This window comes from Opisthocomus hoazin, chromosome 21 (genome assembly GCF_030867145.1).
Source record: "Opisthocomus hoazin isolate bOpiHoa1 chromosome 21, bOpiHoa1.hap1, whole genome shotgun sequence".
NCBI classification, from domain to species: Eukaryota; Metazoa; Chordata; class Aves; order Opisthocomiformes; family Opisthocomidae; genus Opisthocomus; species Opisthocomus hoazin.
In genome coordinates, this window is record NC_134434.1 from 12,586,148 (window position 1) to 12,596,414 (window position 10,267).

The 10,267-nt window shown below is 42.3% G+C and overlaps 1 protein-coding gene across 1 annotated transcript; it reads right to left on the reverse strand.

The window, feature by feature from the left end:
* Positions 1–449: 449 nt before the first annotated feature.
* LOC104334881 (ketosamine-3-kinase) lies at positions 450–8,309 on the reverse strand. Its single transcript, XM_075441365.1, has 6 exons — positions 8,131–8,309; positions 5,697–5,848; positions 4,183–4,274; positions 3,622–3,704; positions 3,095–3,217; positions 450–2,350 (listed from the first exon to the last, which is right to left on the reverse strand). Exons 1-6 carry the CDS (start codon positions 8,269–8,271, stop codon positions 2,012–2,014), a joined length of 930 nt encoding a protein of 309 aa, XP_075297480.1. The 5' UTR covers positions 8,272–8,309; the 3' UTR covers positions 450–2,011.
* Positions 8,310–10,267: the final 1,958 nt, after the last annotated feature.

The following is a 10,267-nucleotide window of genomic DNA, read 5'->3' on the forward strand; positions in this document are numbered from 1 at the left end:
ACTAGTCTAAGACTGACAAAATCCACCATAAATTTATTATGAAGGCATATGGAAATGAGCAGTTAAGGGATCTAACCAGATTGACTGCTGGCTAAAATTCCACAGCACCTCTTCAGTCAGCTGCACTAAGCAGTGTTAAGCTTGGGTGAATAGTATAAGGATACGGGCACAGACATAACATAACATTTCATCAACAACACCCAAACAGCTGGTACAGTACATAAAACTTGAAGGCACAGAGAGGACCTCAAATGATACTGTAACCAAACAACACATAAGTTTTCTTCATGACACTGCTCCAGATTAAAATCCAAGACCATGCTCCCATCAAACACCTGTGATGACCATAACTGTCTAACAAACCAGGCACCTTTAACAGGTTAGAGCAAGTAGCTACCCAAGACTGGACGCAAGCCGTAAGGCTTCAATTCAGAAAACAGCCACAACAATTATCAGCTGGGAAACTTTTTATTTAAGCAACAAGGTAAAAGTAAAAGCTGTTCTACCAAGCAAGGCTTTAAAACTTTTTGTCGCAAAAGTTAAACAGCCAAAGAGTAGTAGAATTAAGGAAAGAAAGTTGTATCAAGTGATAGTCTTCTCAAAACTTGCTTCCAATTCTTGTAACTGCAAAACTAGCAACTAAGAAACCCTCAGTAATGTGCCAAAATCCAGTGAAAAACATTTTTAATTAAAGTCATTCTCAAACACTCAAAATAGATGTTAGGAATCATGCATCTCTCCCACCTACCTGGTACGCTTGCACTGAAATGTCATGATCAGCCTACATCAAAGAGAGTACAATTTTAGCACTATCTTCTTGCAGGTACAAGAAATAGCTAGTCTGCAACTATCCTTAAAGAACCGACAGTGGTGCAGAGCTGCTGTTCCGGGTGTCACATTTAACTTCCTTTGGTTTCACGTGTCTTATCCCAAGAGCTACAAAGTGCATTTAGCAGGGACTAAAGAAAAATGTCAGCTTAGCTAGTCTAAACTACAGAAAACTTACGTGAAAGCCTGTACCACGATCAGATGGCATTATCCTGTGGGCAATGACAACAGTCAAGAAGTACATCTTCTGTTCGTATTAGTACCTCTTCACTGAATGTGTACATGCAAAGTTTCTCACCTGAGAAGACCTTTAAGAACGCACACTATTGGTGAAAAGCATAATCCAAAAAAGAAGAGAGCACTAGTTCTGGTGAAAACAAAACTGCTGTAGATAAAAGCCCACTGACCGGCAAGCACAGAACAGCCCACAAAAATGTCACGAGGCACCAAAATCCACGTGTCAGCAAAAATTATAAGCATTTTCACACAGCTTTGTAACAGAACAGGAAGCAATCTCCATCCAATAGAATCATATTTGCATAATGAATAGCAAGTTCAAATCATTTTTCACAGCTCCCATCATATGATTTTCTTGTTGACTTCCAACATATTGTGTTAGCATTGTTCTCATGCACATAACTGGACATGAAGAGCTGAAAGAGTCTGAGCAATCTATCACAAAGGTGGGGGGGAACAGCAAAAAGCAATGAACAACTTTTTTAGCCATCTCCGCAGTAATGGAGAAAAGCAATTATCCATTTCACAAACACTTCTCTAATGTTTTCCACTAGGGTGCATACGCAAACCCTGGTATTTCTTTACTGTAAAGCACAACATGTCTCTAAGAGAGAACTTCTTCCAAATCATGTACACTTGAGTGTTTAATTTGCATTACCTTGCCTAGTCTCAAGCATACAATGCTTTCTTGACACCAACAGATCTTTTGCGTGACTGAATAAACTCCTTCCTTAGATATTTCCCTCGTAAAGTTTTTCCCAACTATCCTCAAAAGGAATGACTATGTTACACTGGGTATTCAGCACGACTCTTGGTTCTAGGTTTTTAGCTGTGCAACAAGGTCAAGGGTCTAGTAGGTTTTTTTTAACATTACTGCTCCTGTAGTTGCACTGCCAAGTATGGGGTTTTCCAAGCAATATAGGAAATATTCTGCTTAAGCAGCAAGTCACTTTATAAGGTTTCTCATAATGTTCAGAGAAGACCCTCTGTACCCTGTACCAAAATGGTTCCAGTGGTTCATGTAGTGAAAAAGCTGATAAAGCTTTAGGCGTTTCTCAAACCCTGCAGCTTTGGGGATTTTACTGTGATAAGCAGAGTAAAAAGAACTGCTAAAGCCACCAAACATCCCAGCTATTGCAAGCTCATACTCTGAATGGCCGTAGAAAGAAGCCGGATCGAAGATAATTGGACCAGAATCATCCTCAGCTACATTTCCTCCCCAAAGATCTCCGTGCAGGAGAGCAGGAACAATTTCTACATCACAGAACAAACTGGGTATCTTCAGCTGCAGGGGAAAAAAGCAAGATGTGTAAGTACTGCATTTTAAGGCGAAGGATTACAGAGTTTTATCTGCATACATGCAAAGTATGAATTGAAACTTCTTAAAAGTCAGTAAAAAAAACCCCAACGTGAAACAGCAGTGGACCTAGTCAACAGAGACGCTGAGAAAATCAAGAGGATTTTTATTTTTCATAAAATCCAGCAGCTGAAGAATAGTCATCCAAATGTTTTTCAGCAAGAAAACAAAAAATTTAAAACTGCATTCGGTACTGCAATATTGACCAGCTTTAATAACAACAGCCACCCACTTCATCATTAGAAGGCTCAGGGATCTCTCGCCAACCCTCAAGACATCTCTACACAGTAGCACCCAAATAGCTAATACCACAGTCATGTAATCAGATGCAAACCTCAGATGAACAGATGATGTGCAGAACAGTATTGCTTACAGACATTGCTCATCGAGAACATGTTGCAGGGAATGAGAAATGTGAACTTGATCTAGTATTTCCCAAACCGTAAGGCAAAGTGCTATTTGGCACACATGCACTTTAGAATATTAGCATAGGGTGATGTGGCAAAAGCCATTACACCTTATAGGAATGGGCATTTTAATCACTAAAAGCTGGAGTTTTTACCAACAGAACCTGGAGCATACCAACAAACAAGAACTTTGTTTTGTGAAAAGAAAATCTAAACAATTGATATCTAGTATCACTGTAATGAGAACCGAGAGAATTTCTCCTACCTGAAGTTGTGCCCAAAGTTCTCTAGCTTCCCTGTCTCCCGAATTCTTTTCGATCATGTCCATCTGGGGCTGGATTCTTTGCTTGGCAAAGAAAGTCACCCAGTCATTCTGCCAGTCATTCACCTGAAGGAACAGGACTGCAGATGTTAGTTCTACACCACACAAAATACAGATTTTCTTCTTTTTCAAATAAAGCTTCTGAGGATTATACAGCCTTTGTACTGATACCATCCAGGACAGCAAAAGCTACCATTTAATAGAATGTTCTCTTAAAACTTTAAATTAGGCCAATAAATAATTTTTTCTAAGCGGTGAAAACCAAGCAACTGCAGAGCTATGAATGTCCAATGCAGCTCTAAGTGTTGTCCAAAGCACTGCTTTCCTCAGCAGGCTGAACAAAGTTTTTTTCTTTTTATGACTGCACAGAAATAAATGAATTTCCAGTATGATAATTTTGGCCCTTTGTGTCACTGAAGGGAAATCAAAATAAACTTAAAATTCTGTCAATCTGATGAAGTACAACCTACCTGTGGAAGATAGCCACAGCAGGTAACTGTATGAAAGCCAAATTGATCCACAAACTGGACTTCCATTTGCCCTTGACCTTTACCTTTCAAACCAAAGACAAAAATCCAATACTAATGACAAGATTCTAAGTATCTACAATGCAAATGGACCTTAAAAACTATGCAAGGGTACAATGCTGCTTCTACTGGGAATAAAAATATTGCACCTTAATACTATTTTTGTCATAATGCTTGTTGCTGTTGGTTTTTAAGTTTAAATGTTGATGTACAGCATCTATATTATAATCTTCATAAGCATATTTTGAGGTAGTGTATCTCCACTGATACCATGTCCTTGAAGAAACTGTGGTTTGGGGTCCCAAATTGAATAAACATTTTGCTCAGAGATCCAAATAGAGCAAACAAAAGCAAAAAAAAGACCCTCTGACTGGGTGTTTTATTCAAATCTATTTTCACAATAGCTTTAGTGGAAGAACACAAACTTATGCTGAAATAACAAAAGCCATTTTAACTGTTTTGTAGATTAACTAGGTTAAATTTGCAAACAGCTGTTTACTGTACCAACTGTGGTCTCTTCTTTCTTCAGCTTCTCTCCAAGTTGCTGGTTATGAAGGTGGAGATCAGCCAGTTGTGTTCCAAGTTTTGCTGAATGTCTAAGAAACAAGTATTCTTAGCGACGCTGACACATGAATTAATCCAACTCTTGATATTCCAGGAATTACTTGAAAAGGTGTATCAAGCAAGTCAAAGCAGTTCTGCATCTCTAACAAAATACATTTTCAAAATATTCCGCTCAAACACATTCTCTTCCTATAAAAGTTACATATTAACATAGAACAGAATGTACTTATATGGTTGTTTCTGACAACACTAATACAAGTGAGCAGCAATCATAAATTTAGTAACAATGAGAAACTATCAATTCTAATTTCTGTGTGATATCACTTCTACATGAACTTTCAGTAAGTATCTGTAAGAACAGCATGCACAACATGCTACGCCTTCCCCCCCCCGCAATCTGTCTTTGGGAAATAGAGCCAAACAAGACTCATCCTCTTCTCTACAGCTCTGTCTCTGGCTTCTCCTCTCTAAAAGGCCTAGAAAATGGAAGAGTCAGGTGGGCCTTATTTATTTACCTATGTGTTTTTAATAAAAGCTTATCCTCCACACAGTTCACAAAAGTCTTGCAGTAATTACAAATAACTCTTACAAATGGTTGCCTCCCATGTTAACAAAAATGTGCTCCTTTTCCTGTCTTCGACCTCTCATATCTTTCCCTGTTCTCAAGGCTCTGTCATTTAAGGCAAAGTTATTTATTCATTTCATTCCTGTTAACACAGATTGTAGCTATCCCCTGAAATTTGTATGCCAAAGGTTGCACTTTCACACTTTTCATCTCAATCAGCCCAAACACAACAGGATTTCTGCTCTTTCTCTTGGAGCTCGCTGGGGGGGTCTCTGTGATTTAGAAATTCTGCGGAGGAGCAGGATGAGGGATAAGACTTTAATCTGGCTGCAGAAGTTCTAAGATTGGGATGAGAAATTGGTCATGCCCACATCCCTAATGGAACCAGACAGATGTATTCATCATATTTTAATTTACTTAAGTGTTTGCCACAGAGGAGGGACAAAAGTTTGAAACTATCAGAATCAGGGTGAGGGTTGTAAAAACTCTGAAATCAGGATTCATTCATCTGGGGAAGTGCCTCTGCATAATCATGATAAACAACATTAGACATTGGTTCTTATACGAAAGGCAAGTACACAAAACAGGTGATCAGGTAGGTAAAGTTCCTGACTGTAAAAAGGAACCTTACCATAAAAATCACTAATTACTTATAAAAAAACCAAACAAACCCAAAACTAAAGAAAAACCACACTCAATTCTTGATGTACGACCTATTTGCTAGGTGAAGCATTATGAAGTATTTTATATAGTTTTCGGCTGTGTAACTTCCCAAATCTACCTTGACTTGCTTTAAAAGAAAAGTTTCCCCTCTGAAAACAAAGTGATTTCATTGTCATAATAGTCAAAATTTCTGGCTAAAGGAAGCAAAGACAATACTGTGTTTTACCTGTTTAAGCCTCTCATTTCCAAATGTTCCATCACAAACAGAGTACTGCCTCCAGGCAGGTCTATAACTTTGATGGGTTTAGGCACTTTTATAGTCTGTGTTTTCAAGATAGCTTCCAAACTTGCCATTTCTCCCTCAAACATTCTTCTAGCCTGTCAAATATTAAAGGAAAGCGTTAATCCCTATGAACACCAGTCCCAGGCAAAGCAAGCTCTTTCACAGAAACAATCAAGGCTTCAAATGTTAAACGAAAATCCTGGAGCAAGTGGTTACTGCACATACAAGATACAGAGAGATCCACACCAGCAGACTTGACAGTAATTTTACAATTACAGAAATTTCACGACATAAACCAACTACATGGAAGTGACTTAGGTTCCAACATTCTCTGTAATCATAAAAATAACTTTAAAACTCTGTTTACAACTGAAGGAGTGCAAACTGCATACTTCTAAAATCTAAGCCATATTTTATTAATGGATTATGCAGCAAATGTCTAGAAAGCTATGGGCACTACAGGCCAGCAGCTGAGAGACTAGAAGAATGGTGCTAACATTCATCGTCTTCATGACTTTCCTGACACAGATTGCTTAGTAATATCGCTGGTCTTCAAAACAGCCTAATTTGCAGTCACAGAACAATTTTCCCTGGCCTATTTCTTTTGCCTCGCGGGGGAGGGGGGATCAATGATAGCAGCCAAATGCCCCTCACCACACTTGCACAGAGAAACCCTTAGAACCCAAGGCACTACCAACTGCATTTGGTTTGAAGACATTCTGAATTTAGGACCTATTTCTGCAACTGTTATCCCCATCAAGTAAAATCTGTTCTCTTGAGTTGCTCTGCTCTCATCAGTGACACTAGTCACACGAAGAAATGCTGCTCTAGAAGAGTCAGGCAGAGGTTGCAGGAAAAGAGTACTTGGGAAACCTACAGTATCTGCTAAAAGTAAAAGCAAAGATAATCAATAAAACAGAATACTAGCTCCCTAGTACTGATACATGAAACACAGTTAAAGGACAATTTGCAACAGACATTGACTAAAAATTCCAAAGCCTACAGGAGATCAAGAATGAAGAACTGCTGAATGACTGAGCCATGAGATAGCTTTGTTCAGAAGAAAACAGTATTTACTGTATCTCTGTCGAAATCATGGTAGTAGGTTAAAGCCAGCTGTTAACTTCAATAGAGTAAAAACCACAGCATTTTCTAAAGAATTTCATCTTTCTAAAGAAACTGCTGATATACACCCACTGCTGCACACACAGCACAGCATTTTAATAGAGTTTGGCAAAGGTTGCTTTAATCAGCACTCAGAATCCACACACAGGCAAAAGCACAGAAAAGTAAACACTGAATAGAAAATCTATCCAGATCTTTTTTCCCAAGCCCTATCTTATTGCCAGCTGGACTGTACACCTAAACAAGCAGTTCACAAAGGCTCTGTTGGGAGGGGGAGGGGCTCTGTTGCTAGCAATTCCTACGATTTGCAATCTAACGTAAAGCAGGAGAACCTTTCCATATTATCCCACGTTACTACCTCAGTGCATCCATCCAGCTCCTTGATATGATCAGGAAGCATAAACAAATTTGGAATAGATACAGTTGCATACATGCTTTCAAAAACATTTGCTTGCTATTAAAGGCAAATACAAGTTCTAACTTTTGTTCTTCCAGTGAAGCTATTCATTTGACAGACACAAATGTAGAGTACCTTTCAAGTAAATTCCACCTGATCTCTGCTTTTGCAAATAAGGATACCATACAGGTATGTCACATTATACACATCTCTATCTAATGCAAACATCTACCTTCTACAGTAGCCGGTACCAGGTATTGAAAGGACAAAGCAGAACATATTGAAAAACAATTGTGGAAAATACCATTTATTGAGAAAAGCTCCTTCTTATGTGCAGGGAATTACTGGCTTTGTCACAACACAGACAGACACACCCCCTCAGCACATAATTTCATAACTTCATACCTCCTACGTTGCTCCAGACACTTTCACAGCATACACAGCCACAGGGACACCTTTTCCCCAGCCATAACTGGCAACAGCACGCCACGGCACTGCACGCCCTGGACAAACACCCCTGGCACCGCAACAGCGTCCCACCAGACACGCTGCCTCCCACCCCAGCGCCCACCCCCACCGCGGCCCCCCCACCCCGGGCACCCCAGAGCCCCGGCAACCGCCAGCCAGGCCCTCACAGGGCAGAAGCTGCCGGACGCAGCCGACCCCTCTGCCCGGCGGCAGGCCACCTCCCCGACACCAGCAGCCGACATCTCGCCGCCTGAGGCCGGCTGGCAAACCTCCCTCCCCGAAGCAGACGCCGGGACGGGCTGAGGTGAGCCCACCGCCCATCTTCTCCTCAGCGCGACCGCCCTCACAGCCGCCTCCCCGCCCGCGCCGGGGGCCCGCCACCCGCACCTCCGCCTTGGAGTTGCTCTTCACGTACACCCGGCCGCGGTCCGTGTCGTAGCTCTGGCCCTGGCTGATGCAGCCGCCCCCCGAGTGCCCCGTCGGCCGCAGCACCGCGGTGCCCAGCTCCCGCCTCAGCGCGGCCTCCATGCTGCCTGCCTGGGCCGCTGCGCCTGCGCCTGCGCGCTGCGCCTGCGCCCCGCCCCTGCGCCTCCGCCCGGCCCCTGCGCCTGCGCAGTGCGCTAATGGCGCGCGGGTAGGCGGGGCTGGCAAGATGGCGGCCGAGGCGGAGAGGGAGAGGTGCGGTGGTGACCCAGCGCTGGTGTGGGTACCGCCGGCCGTAGGGACTGTCCAAGGGTAGAGCTTCGTTGTTGGTGGTGGGGAGGGATCCCGAAGGAGCCGCTTCTTCCCGGCTGGCGGAGGGAGAAGCGTAAAATCGCTTCTGGGAGACGGGGAGGAGCGGGGTGCCCGGTGCCGCGGCCTGGCCTCAGGGCCTCGGGGGAGGCGACGGTGTAATAAATGTATACACATAGGATTTGTTCTCAAACCGGCAGATGGAGAAAGAGGAAAAGCCCCCTCCCTCTCCTTTGGTGTTTGCTTTATCGCTGTTATGCAAGGACTGCAAAAACACTTCCTGACACATTAACAGATAATTTGCTAATGACATGGAGCTGGTAGCCAAAGATTTAGGTATATTGCTAAATGTCCAAACCTTAATGTTGTTTAACCATAGCAAGCTGTATCCTGTTATGTTAGCTGTAAATTTTGAGCGATATTCTATTGTGATAGCTGTAAGCCTTGAAATGCACGTTGACAAATTACCAAACCAAATCTGAGTATCGACATCCTGCTGAGCAAACAAGCACGAATCCTTCCTGCTGCATGCTGAACCAGCATGACCAAATAAGAAAAGAAACTGATCCACAACGCAGAGGAAAGCTACGACCTTCATTCTCACGGCCCCAGAGGGACCAGGATGACCACCTAGCAACTAGTCGCGCAAGCGCAAACACAACGCAGAGAATACCAGAAGTCGCGTATGCAGGAAATAGGAACTCTATAAAAGAGGGGTTGCATCCGTTATTGGCGTGATCCGTTGGCGGAGCACTGACTCCCCGGTCGCCCAGCGCTGTTTTGCTCTTTTATCACTTGCTAATAAATTCATAATTGATTAATTAACCAACAATGGGGCTTCCCCTCCGCGTCACCTCCCGCTGCTCTACCCAGGCAGCCGCCCCCGGGGGAGGCCCTGGGGATGCTGAATAATGGCAGACAAAATGCCAGCGCCCCTGGAGCGGGTTTAGTGCTGCCGAGAGCCTGTAAATATGCTCTTGTTTGAACTCATGTGCCTTGGGCATGTGGTGAGTTCTTTCCTACTATAGATGCAGAACGTGCTCATGTCAAGGAAAAGATGTTGCAGTACGGCAATATATGTAACAAAGGCAATGGATAGTAATTTTTAAATATTTGGGCTTAATGTGCTTTCTGATCATTATAAAGGTATTTGCTCAAATTCATTCTGTTCTTTAGCAATAACATTATTGGATACTGGCCAGTGTAGGTTGGAAGTAAATTAATATGTCCTTTCTCATTAGAATTTGTTATTCATTTAGCAAGTAACTTCTTATTTAAAACAAATTTCCAAGTATAGAAGCTGGAAGAGTTCCTACTGATCTTTTATTCATATCTTTGTTAGCAAATGATTACATACCTCCGTTTTCTACTGTTTCCTTGAATGTCTGTGGTCTCACTGGTTACAATCACTAATTCATCTTTAGTTATTCCTGACTACCTCCCTGGTCACTATCCTGATTTGGCTTGCTTGGGGTTTTTGAGAGTGTTAGTGTGCTGCCTGAATGATTTAGACACCTATGGATATACACCTGTTTCTTTATAGTAGCTTACATAAACTGCAACTAAGATTAATTTAGAGTTACTGATGTGTGCTTTCAAACTTTAAACGGAGTTTGCTTTTGGAAGTTTTCAGGGGTTAGTGCAAGAGGATTGCAGCTGAGAGTGCTCTAATAGTTCCTGTGCAGCAGCAAAATAGCAAGTGTTGAGGAGTGAAGTTCTTTATTTCCAGAAGCCTGTGTACCTTTCCTTTTCAAGAGTTCCCGTACAGCTTTTCTCTTTTTTTTTTTTTTTT